Source organism: Pungitius pungitius, chromosome 3 (genome assembly GCF_949316345.1).
Source record: "Pungitius pungitius chromosome 3, fPunPun2.1, whole genome shotgun sequence".
Taxonomy (NCBI): Eukaryota; Metazoa; Chordata; class Actinopteri; order Perciformes; family Gasterosteidae; genus Pungitius; species Pungitius pungitius.
Window position 1 is genome coordinate 11,766,829 of NC_084902.1, and position 12,381 is coordinate 11,779,209.

Sequence of the window (12,381 nt, forward strand, 5' to 3'; positions counted from 1 at the left end):
AGTTGACAGTTTTTTCTGTACTAGTCCGTAGGCGAGCGACAGTGACATGTCTACACTGCAGACATTTTTGACTAGTGTACGTGGCACATTGGGATGTAGTGCTTGTTTAAAAGGATTTCCATGCAGAGCTTTGCACGTCAAAAACACAATTTTATTTCGATGACGGAAACATTAACACACATCAAACACAGAAATACTCGAGTCCAATGCTACCATTCAGATGCAAATGCTTTTTGCCACTTTGTTTGCAACATGGACCAAATGACAGCAATACTATTGTATTGCAAAATGAACTTTAAATATGATTTTGTTGTACTGTTTTGCCCGTGAAAACGATTGAGGAACATCCCATGCACTCTCCTGTTTATGTAGGTGCTGCCTGACAGTTCTTTCGTATTAGGTCAGCTCTGTTTTTCTCTTTTCTTTTGTGATATCCTTCCTTCCCTCTCTTGTTCCCCCCTCTCTCCCCCTCTAGCCTGGTCCTGACTCCCTGCTTCCTGGGGCCTGGCCAAGGCGTGTGTCCCTTGAGGAGCCAGAGAGGAGATGGAGAGAGGGGGCAGCATGGGGGTGCAGAGACCGGCTCCAAAACCACAGCTGCAGCAGCAGCCTCTCCTCTCTGTTACTCTTCTCTTTCCTACTCTCCTCTAATGCCTTCCCTCTTTCGCCCTGGCACCCTCCCCAGCTCTGCCATTAATCAGAGGGGATGGGTATTTTGGTGCGCGTGCGTTTGTGTGCGTGAAGGAGAGAGATGCTGACTGTGTGAGTGGCCGAGTGTTTATGTGTATCTCTGCTTGGGCTGATAGAGAGCTGGATGGGTCTGTGGTGATGGTATGGAGACCAGGATCTCATACCAAGCTGCAGAGTTCACCCAGAGAACAAAAGCAGGCGAGAGGGAGGCTGACAGACATAAAGCCTGGTGAGCAGATTGGGACAGCCAGTGACTCAAAAAAAAAGCAAGTAGATAGATGAGCTGAAGAAGTTCTTCAGCATCGTAGGATTAAACTAAGACATATTAAGATGGCCAAAGGCTCATTTGCAACTTAATGAAATCCATCTGATCTGACAGAAAAGTATTGCAGCGGCACCTGCACGAGAGTGTCAGGGAAGCACAAGAGGTTCATGAAAGTTCATGACTTGACGTGTTAACAAAGTACATTATGGTTAACTTCAAGATGTACGCTGCCTCTCTACTTGCCCACCTTTAGCCCCCGATTATCCAGGTGGGAATGAAATCAAAAAAAAAAAAAAGAAACGTTCAAATGTCCAACCTGCTCTGCTCTCACCCCCCAACGGGCCTCCCAGAGTCTTTTCTGCTGACATCACTGCACATAGACCTGGCGAGCCAATCTCTCCCCTCCTCGACCATTCCCCTCTCCCTGCTTCCTGCCCTGATGATGTCACACACCATATGGTTTTCAGCAGTATCAAGCCGGAAAAGAGATTTAGTGAGCCGAGAGGAGAAGGAGAGAAAAGAAGGACGGCTGCAACGGGGCGCAGGTCGGACGCGGAGAACAAAAGCTCTTGCTCTTCCCCCTGTGTGTGCGCTGTGCGTGGAAGGTAGAGAGGGAGGCGAGGGAGGCGAGAGGGGAATGGCTGCACTGTGTGAGGCTAATGAGGAGAGACCAGGGAGCAGAGACCGCGCATTGGACAGCCATGTGCTGAGCAGACGCCCGCTGAACTGGCCTACACACGCTTATACAGTGTCACATATCCACACTCCAGTAAGAGAGAAGGGAGGACTAAGCTAACAAGGCCATGCTGGTGAATAGGGTTGACGCGTGCATCAGTTGTGCTAAAGAGTCATTTAGATGCCTCATTTCATTTAATTGCAAATATTTCAGCTGCGATCAGTTGCAAAATCTCTCTATATCAACAATGGATCGCATATCCATAAAAGGGATCGCTGGTAGTCATACTCGGACAGAGAGTTATTCCCTGACTCTCTGCAGCTTTACGAAGCGTTTTAGCATCTTTCAACTCGTCGTTTTGCTTTTCTCACCGCAGCTTTTGGTTCGGTCTTGCCGCTCTCAACAGCATTGCTTATTGGACACGGCAAGCGGATTGTAGACAGGAGCTTGTTGGAGTCAACTGTAAAGGTTCATTCACAACCTTGGAAAAGACAAAACAACTTGATCAGTTGAAGATTCTTTGATAAGATCAAAAGCTCCAGAAGAGATACTAAATGGAGAGTTTTTTGTCAGCTGACAGTATTTTCTTTTAGGTACAGAAAGCCGAAGAGTTGCAAATAAGCCACAGTCATTATTTCACTTCATGTCTCAATTCTGACAATCGATTGCATTTGATATGTTCGAAATGAAAGAAGTTGCTTGGGTGTTTTAAAATCTATTTTTCATACATATATATACATACATATACATATACATGTATTGGCCTTGGTAAATCAAGTACCCAACGCACAGTTCTTGATCGTAAAAAGGAGTCCAATGCTGGAGAGGTGTGTGTGTGGTATGGTGGTGGTGGTGGTGGTGGGGGGGGTCACGAAAGGAAGACACAACAAAAGGAGAGACAGCTTATTGACGGCAATGAAATAAATAAGGGAGAGCAAACGGCCTCGTGTGAGTAGTTCTGAGTCTCTGCGCTGGCTCACAAAAAACGGAGCAATACCAAGGTGATTGCAATACTCGTCACTCAAAAACCTAAATGGAAACAAGGTGGTCGTGGCCTCGGAGACACGGTGACCCTGCGGGCAAATATCTGCTCCGCGGATGTCTGAAAAAGTTGTCTGCAGTCATTCAAGATATCCACCGCCTCATTGCGTTTCCATATGCGATCTATCGTGTGTAAAAACCTGCGATACTCACACTTGGAGAAAGGATGGGAAAGGTGTGTGATTTAGATGGTGACAGCAGACTGTGAAGGGATTTAGCTTTCCAGCCTGCCTTATCTCAAGCTCTGCTTCCTCACTCAGTGTTGGTCTTTGGGGAAGTAGACACGTCTCTGGGATGGGCTCCCCGGGCTGTGTTTGGACCTCAGCTCTCGCAGCTTTAATTGAATCATTGCTTACAACCCGCAATTTTCAGGCTTTTTTTTTCTTTTTCGGTTCATTAAAAGTTCAGCATTTCAGGGTTGCTGCGCTCCAGATTACGGAATGCTGACTTGTGTTTTGACAGGCCGGAGTTTAACGTCCAGTACAGGCCTCTGGAGGCTGATTGATTAGTGAGATACGGTTTGTCTAGGAAGACAGCAGTGGAAACACAAAGAAACTAATATAGGGTTGTTATACGTAGTATCACACTATAAAATATCAAATAGTGCGTCTTGGTTTTGCTATCAAGCCTCAAAGCCCCCACAGTTGGCTGTAACCCTTCTTTTTGTCTTGTTATGTGCAACATGTGGCCTAAAGGGTTGTTGTCCAATTTAACAGATTTGGGAGCTGCTATCTTTCCAAAATGCAGATTTTTGAATATGTGCAATCCATCATATATCAGGTATATGCAATTATTTTTTTACATCTAATACAATAATTAGATAAATAATTGTAGCATACAAATGCAGTAATTGCCAATACTGCAGTATCACTCTTAATTATAGTGTTTTTAAAGGTGTGCAAATTGAAACAAAAAATAAATCAACATGCAGCATAATGATATTGCTGTGTGTTCCCTTAGGTGGAAAAAACTATTTCGGACCATGAATCGAAACACGCTGTCACATCCTTGATAGAATGTATCCATTCTCCCGCACAGCTCTGCTTACCTCTGTCTGGGAGGTTATCAACAGTTCATCGAGGGAACATGGAAGTGAGAGACAATACCTACCTCCACTCTAACGGGCTCTTGGGGTGGCTCGGATCACTTTAATGAAACACCAGAACCACGCACTCGGATCATTTCAAGAGGAAGACATGCATTATGAGATTGTCAGCTGCTGTTGTGATCAAAACAAACATAAATAGTCTGGTTAGAGCTTTTTAACGACCGGCGCGGTGGCGAAGAGCAGTTTCATCCGTTTCAACACATCACCCCACATCAGGATGCCTCTTAAAAGATGTGAAGTGACATTAACAGACAGGCAAGGTTTGTATGGTGCTCGTTTCATGGTGATCAAGGGAAATATTACGTCTAACCAACAGCTTTTGTTCAACTGTTTAGTTGAGTTCAAATTACAATTACACCCGCATACATATCAGTACCAATGACATGATGTAACTCCAATGCTGTGGCGCCCTGTTAGCCTCATGTGGGTTTTTTTCCCAGATTAATCGTTCACCTCACCTGTATCCAGTCTCTGGCCCGGAGGGCGTCCCTCTGTCAACTGCTCACACATAAACTTGTGCTTCCCCTGTTCCTCTGTCAGATTGTTCTTCCCTGTGAGTACCCTGTGGATTGAGATGTTGTTTTAAAGCCAATTGGATGCTCCCCCTGTATTCTGGACCTTTGATTATTGCCCCTGTTGGACTCATTTGCCTTCCCTGACTGATCAATATGACGTCCTGCTGTCCAAGTATCTGCCTGCTCCCAAAACCTGGTCTCCGCTGTCGTTTTGCGCTTGAGCGTCTGTACTGCCTCTCAAGGCCTTTTACAAATGCAGTGCATGAACAATGGGTAACGGGGTAATAGGCAAAGTGCAATCTAAAAACACACAGCTGACATCTAGTAATAAAAATGCAACAATACAACATTGAGTGTAGCTTTATTAGTGCTGTGTGTTTTTCATACAGTAAAACACTGAGTAAACTTGTGTTTACCTCCCCAGTAGGTTCTCCCTAATAAAACCCAATAGGTGTCCCCACTGCCAAGTTCCTCCAGTGGGTGTCGCTGTGCGCGTAAAGTCTCCTCCGGCAGCTTTGGTCCGAACGGACCCCGGATCGTCGCAAGTGTCAGATTGTCTTGTTGACACGTGAGATAGCTGGTGTGCGGAAGAGGGTGAAATAAGTAAGGGAGACCGAGGGTGGCAAGATTGGGCTGAGTAGAACTTCTGAGAGACAGAGCGGGGCACGGCGGAAACCGAGGAGGTCCTAATGAGGGAATGCCGAAAAGGAGAGCAGACACACGGCCAGCGCACCAGACATGAGCCCGAGGTAAGATTGTGAGACGGCAGAGAGAGAGAGTGAGAGAGAGAGAGAGAGAGAGAGGGGCAGGGATGTGATTTAGGCAGACGTGTAAGTGACACTCTTTTTTGTTTAGTCGTCCATCAAGTTTGAATGTCTTGTTGTTTGGAGCCGATAGTCCTGATGTTGCCCCCGGTGACGAGGCTTCAGCATCTGGATCAGATGAGCGCGTCCGGCCTCACGCTGATAGTTGGGATTTACAGTCACCCCTGCAACATTTGAATTTGATATTCTCCTGTTTTTAATCCTGACATATTTAAATCATACATCAATGTGGTCTGGTGGAGAAGATGTTTGGCATAAGACGCAGGCTTAAAGTAAAAGAAGGATCATCAGTATGTTATGAGTCGAAACCCTTGTGGTGAAAAACGTCTCCAAAGCTAGGCGGGCTGTCACATCTTCTCAGGGGAGGACTGCAGGTGAGACGCACCCTGTTTTACCATGTGTGTTAACTGTACTTAAAAGCGTACTATGGATTAATACGTTTGAATGGATTGCCTTAATGACACAATAAAACAGCAGGATTTGGATTCCTTTTGGCTTCAGGGACATAATGATAGTAGATATGGTGGCGTTGGGGGGAGAAGGAGGGTTCTAATTCCGTGAAGGTCCGAAACATGAAACTCAAGCAACGCTTGATGTGGGGCCAGGTGCCTCCATTATTAAAGTTACCTCCAAAGAAAATGTGCACTGCGGTTTCATCAACGTGCAACATACGTGCGTACACAACTGCTGCCTGTCTCTTTAAGACGATGTGTTGAGAAGTTCAAGTCGGGGTCAGTTGAAGTTCCTGCCCTCGATTTTACCTTTTAGTTTTATTATAGACTGACATCACACGGGGCGCTAAAACACTTAAGGCGCATAGAGGCTCCATTATCATCCCCGTGCGCATTATTGCTCCGACTCAAAAATAGCTAAGGAAATTACTAGAAGAAAAAAATAGCAGGAAACCGAAGAATTTTTTTTTATAGCAGAGGATGAGAGAGAGGGGAGAGGAGGGGCAGAGACACACAGAAAGAAGGAGAGGGAGGAAAGTGGGTGGGAGGACGGACCCAAGGAGCGACAAGAAATTCATATCAATTAATAATCATAAAAAAAAGAGCTGGCAGACGCGCTCGGAAAACTGGCATGTTTTTTTGGAGGCTGGCAGTTCAAAGCTGAAACGTCAGATATGACTCTTAGACTGCTGAGATGATCATTAAGGGGGACTTAGATCGGATGGCAGAAGACATCGGGCATGCAGGTAAGAGCTGATATGCTGAACACGCGCTGACCGCCCAACAAGACCAGGGCAAGCTCGACATTAAGGGTTTTTTTATCTTTTTATATGCAGTGCGAGAGAGTGCATGTGTTTTTAATGAATTGAACTGTTTGCATTTTATATTATGTTGCGCTTTACCTCGTTTTCATGACAGTTTGATTTTAAGAACCGAAAAGGGAGGCGCTGCCTATTCTTTTTTTTTACCGAATTTATTTAAGTTTGAGAATCTGTATTGTCTCCAATAACACAAAAAACTAAAATAATCTGAAAATCTATTTAGATTTTAACATGCTTAAAAAAAATCCCCAACAAATTTATGTAAAATACTTGAACATGCACATTTAGTTCAGGAATTTAAACAATAATAACAGAAATTGAATGCAAACGTTGGAGGGAACATCTGTTAAAAGGGAACTTCAACTTATTCAGTAATAAATTTAAGAAGGAAGCAACCATAAAATAACGACTTCTCTCCTAAATAATATGAATCATGCCCAGTAGTGTGCAATAGTACCACTTCTGAGTTCAGGCGAACACAGAAACACAAAAGACTATTAAAGGAATATTTTGAGGTTAACATTCCAGTCTACAAATGTCTGGTGTTCTTTTATAAAAGCCAGTGTGTTACATATACGTGTATAGCTCTACACGAAAGAAGCTCCTGCGCTGAATGAGAAACAGCTGACTGTCCACGCAGAAGCAAACGGTGAGCTGGAAGCCGTTTTTCTGGGGGTGATTGAAGGCTCTTTCGGCGCAGTGTTCGAGGACGAGGGGGGGAGATGCAGTCACTCGTGATCCGGGCTGCTGGAGTATGTGCAGAGTAAAACCGATTAGAGGCGCGCCACACACTAAGTCAGCAGACAACTTGATGTTTTGCCTTAAAGACGGGACGTGAAGTTCCCAAATGACATTAGGCGATGGATGAACTTTATATCTCGGGGAGCGATAAACAAGCCAATACAACTTTCAGAGCTTACATTTTAAGTAATTTCCAAACAAAGGCATACTGTGGCAATCATGAGAAGTGTTTAAGAATAAGCAATGCAAGTATAACGTTCGTTTAAATTGTATAATCTGCTGTAGAAGTCGCACGATCACTGTACGCGTTTATCGTAACATAGTGTTAATTTCATCATGCGTTATCTGCTCTCTAAAAATGGTTAGTAATGTGCTTTGAAACTTCCGACCATATTTTTTTTTCAAAAATGTGATGTTTTTTTTTTAGATGCGTGATTACAGCAACACAGGAAACTGACTTGTATGTTTCATGATATTGGCTGACTTAAACTCTGCACTTCGATTTGCCCTTAAGGATGCAGTTTTTCTAAGCGATAGGAAAGTGACATTTAGTTTGTGTATTTGTCTCTTGGGATTCACCAAAAAAACTGTTAAATGACAGTCGAAATATCTTCTTGTTATTTCACACTGACGTTGCACTGTTACCTCATAAATTAAACATGGCCTGTATGTGAATATGGTTAAATGGGTTCTAAAGAAAACAAGGAGGCAAGAGCTTGGGTAGCAAATTGAAATGAAAGAAAACAAAATGTCAACAGAATGTTTTAAACAGATGTCTAGAGTGTTTATGTGACTGAGGCTGCATGTAGAGGTAAGAAGTTTAGTCTCCCACTTCACCCCAAACCACAAAGTGACAAAACAGAGAAAAACCCAGGGGAATTAATATTAATCTAATGCAAATAACGGATCCATGTCATCAATGCAAACGACATCACCGCCACGTAAGTTTCCATTATGTAGACGGGTTATTTGAATAAATAATCAGATTGGCACAGTATCAGAATGACTCTAGGACTCTATGAGCAACCAGATCAATGATTTAATTTAGCCGGTTTAACACAAAAACACAAGTGAGGTGTTTTCTCACTAAAAATGTTTTCGATCACGGATGAGGGCTGACACATTCCCTCGGTGTCAAGAGTGTGATAAATCATTTTTGTTTCATTTTCTTTCAGTAGGCTCTATCAAACAGCTCAGATATTTTAGAAGGCAAGTTGTGACTTCTTCAAAGACTCGTAGACACAGAGACACAGAGAAAAGACTCCTCTCATCACCAGCCGTTACTAAAAATACTTTTCTGTACGCATAGCATACTGCAGGTGCACAGAAATGTAGCTTTGTGCGTGAGTTATTTTACTTTGCTTAGGATTTATAAAATAATCTGATAGCCTTAATTTGTTATATATAAAATAGTCTCATATGGACGCATACGGACGAGAAAGTACACCAATTCTGTGCGTGTGAGTAAACACTGTGCATGGGCCGAGCGGTAACCAGTCATAGTAACAGTAAGCTAAACACACCTTAATGCATTGGAGGCTGCACAAGCTCAGCACGCTGTGTGAAGTACTCGGTCTATTCCTCACATCACTCTCTTTTCCAAACATGTTTGATCTGACCGACCCTGAAATTTATAGTAAAATATCACTGTTGAGTAATCAAAGCCAGACAGAAACCAGAGGTGGAAACACGTTAGATGACAACTGGGGACATATCGGGGAGGGAACCTGTCTTACCCACCTTTTTTAGTATCATATTTATTTAATATTCATGACCATATAATAAGTAGCATGCAATTCATATGTGAAGATGTGGGGATAGAGTCACTGAAAATAATTATTATTTTCATGAAAAGATTTTTTTCTTCAGAGGGGATGAACGTTCTCCACATGATCACTAGCCTGACGACATGATTGTTCTGTCTCTTGATTTTCCATTTCACCAGTGATGAAATCAGTGTTTCCTTCTGATGCTGAACATGCGTTTATTAAAAAAAATACCCAGCTGCAATTGTATTAACGAGCGACTTTGACGTTTTGGAGTGAACTGTTGTGGGGGGCGAGGGGGGGGGGGCTTAATAGTCATACGGCTTTCTGTTCAGGATTCTCGAGATTTCCAGAGTAACATATTGGTCCGACTGTATTTTAGATAATTACATGCTTCCCTATTCTTGAGCAGAGCGTGTACACTGAATGAAATAAACAAGAAGTGAATGAGCTGGGGTCAGGAAGACCATAATCAGACAGATGACATGATATTTATTTAGTAGCTTGTTTCCCAGAAGTGAGACTAAACCCTTGGGGACAGTTTGAGACGTTTAATCTCGTGTGTAAACTATCCTCAGATGCCACCAGTTGAACAATACACGGTGTTTCATGCATGCTGTTGATATAGTTTATTTTAGGCTTGATGGAACAATTAGTGTTACCGTTTGTGTGTGTCTGTGTGTGTGTGGAAGAATCTGTGTGTGTGCGCATTAGATCCCTCAAACTAATTTCCACATATTGAACCATGTAATAGTTATTTACATTACATGAATTCATTGTTCCTTATTTGAATGGTGCTGAAAGATCCCTCTTTTTTTTGGGATCTGTGCGTCCTTCACAGGTTTCCTCCTGCTGCTCATCCTACTTGTGAAACATTCATTCCTTGCTTTGTTTAAAACCCTGCACACTACTACTTCTGGAATAGTTTATCAGGAAGCCAGCGGTTACAAAGTGATGATCTGCCGTTCTGTGAATTTTGATCTTTCTTCTTGCTCGCTGCAGAGGAAGTGAATGCGTTGACTTGAATTTCTGATAATGAGAAAACCATTGCAACGGCTGACATGCAACTGCATGTTGCATTGAGGGGAAATCAATGAATTAAACATGATTAATTAAACTTTAGCTTTATTAATTTGCATCATGCCATTCATATACATTTTTGAACTAATTTGAAGGCAATAAAACCTACTCTCAAATATATTTTAAATATCATCTGATATTTGATTTTCACACAATTCACTGTTCACTTCATGGCACAAAATTGGACAATGAATTCAAATGCTGCGTGCCACATGACATTTTACAGATATCTGTTGTTGCAGGTGGCGGACTGAAGACGATGCTGGGTGCCATGGAAGTTCCAAGTCATGCTAGGGATCTCCTCCTGCAGCTCAACAGCCAACGAACCAAAGGCTTTCTGTGTGATGTTATCATTGTGGTGCAGAACGCTCTCTTCAGAGCTCATAAGAACATCCTGGCTGCCAGCAGCCTCTACTTGAAATCTCTGGTGGTCCATGACAATCTCATCAACCTCGACCACGAGATGGTGAGTCCGGGGGTCTTCAGGGTCATTCTGGACTACATTTACACGGGCCGCCTTAGTGATGGAGACCCCGCAACTCCCACTGAACCCAATTTAGGCGCTGTCTTGGCAGCAGCCAGCTACCTTCAGCTGCTTGACTTGGTGGCTTTGTGCAAAAAGAAGCTGAAAAGAAATGGCAAGTACCCACCCCGCCCAGGTCCTGCATTTCTGCCCTACCCAAAGATGGTGCCCAACAGCATGGGTTTAGGAGGTGGTGGCAGGTATAGGATTTCTACTCCTGTCATTCAACCCTGCCCTCCTGGAGGGATGCTGAACAGCCACACAACCCGTGCATCACCACTAGAGGAGCTAGTTCCCCATCGACTAGCCATCCACGCTGGGGAGTTGTACGCCCCAACCTCCATCCAGGGCTCTCAAGTGTTCCCGTCCCTGCAGTCAGCTCTGCCCGCCCAGCTTGGTCGCTCGGCCCACCCTGAGAGGAACCGCTCCCCCAACTACGGCCTTGATCTCTCCAAGAAAAGCCCCAATTCCCAGTCGCAGCACACACCGTCTCGATCCCACCTGGCGAACCCCCACAATGACGAGGAGCGAGACGGGAGTCTGAGCGGCCGCGCCAGCCCCTTGCATGGGACGAATGGAAGGCCCTTCCCCTCAGAAAAAATGGATTCGACCGACCAGGGAAGCTCCCTCACTCCTCCACATTTCCCCCATCTCAACCAACCTCTTGGCCCACACCTCCCCCACCTGCATCGCTCAGGCTCGCGGGCCAGAGATCGCTACCCATGCCCCCCCAGCCCCGAAACCCCAACGGACGCTGGGGAGGTGGCCAGAGACATGGGCAACATCTACCGCTGGGTGAAACATGAGCCTCTATCATACACAGCTGAAGATGAAGATGAGGACGAGGATGAGGAGGAAGGGGGTGAAAATGGAGACCAGAATCATAACCACCACAAGGCCGGAGAGGAGAGTGAAGGAGCAGACGACAAGAGCGGGTCGGGGACAGAGGAGACGGGCAGTAGTGAGGGTCGCCCGTCCCCATCTGGGCTGATGGGTCGGTTCCACATGCCTTATGAGCCAGAGAGCTTCGGGGACAATCTGTATGTCTGCATCCCTTGTGACAAGGGCTTCCCGAGCTCAGAGCAGCTCAATGCACACGTGGAGACACACACAGAGGAGGAGCTGTATGGCAACACTGGGGTGGAGATGGGAAACAGCAATAACAGCAGCTCGAAAAACACAAGCAGTAACACCAACGGTTATGGGGGCCTGAACAGCAGCAACAGTTTGTCCCACCTGGAGACCAAGTCCAGCCAGGGGCTGAGTTCAGGGGGCCTCGGCGAGATGATCCGACCCTATCGCTGCTCCTCCTGCGAGAAGTCCTACAAGGACCCGGCCACTTTGCGGCAGCATGAGAAGACCCACTGGCTGACCCGGCCTTACCCCTGCAGCATCTGTGGCAAGAAATTCACGCAGCGGGGCACCATGACCCGCCACATGCGCAGCCACCTGGGCCTTAAACCTTTTGCGTGCGACTCGTGTGGCATGCGCTTCACCCGCCAGTATCGCCTCACCGAGCACATGCGAATCCATTCCGGGGAGAAGCCCTACGAATGTCAGGTGTGCGGCGGAAAGTTCGCTCAGCAGCGCAACCTCATCAGCCACATGAAGATGCACAGCAGTGGTGGGTCCGCGGGAGGCCTGACCTCAGAGGGGAAGCTGAAGCTGGACTTTTCTGAGGGCATCTATCCTCTGAGTAAATATGCAGCAGAGCATCTGGGCCTTAAGCAGGAGAAGGCCAACGAGCTTCTCATCCAAGCCCAGCAGCAACTTGCCGCAGATGCAAAGGTCATGGAAAGCCTCTACCCGCTGTCCAAACTGGCCTCGGAGCACCTGGGTATCTCCCACGACAAGATGGACGTCCTGGGCCAACCCCTCCCTC

General features: G+C 45.4%; 1 protein-coding gene across 3 annotated transcripts in view; it reads left to right on the top strand.

The window, feature by feature from the left end:
* The first annotated feature begins 4,823 nt into the window (after positions 1-4,823).
* The window catches only part of hic1 (hypermethylated in cancer 1), a 14,354-nt gene continuing 6,796 nt past the window's right edge, over positions 4,824-12,381 (top strand). The window contains exons 1-2 of one of the 3 annotated variants that reach the window (XM_037461881.2): positions 4,824-5,041; positions 10,219-12,381. The exon at positions 10,219-12,381 is cut by the window's right edge and continues 6,796 nt beyond it. In XM_037461881.2, coding sequence (XP_037317778.2) covers positions 10,236-12,381 — 2,146 coding nt within the window. In that variant the 5' untranslated portion in view covers positions 4,824-5,041; positions 10,219-10,235. Of the gene's footprint in view, positions 5,042-5,141; positions 5,491-5,809; positions 6,315-10,218 lie in introns of those variants that run through there. The other 2 variants (XM_037461890.2, XM_037461872.2) reach the window with 2 other exon arrangements.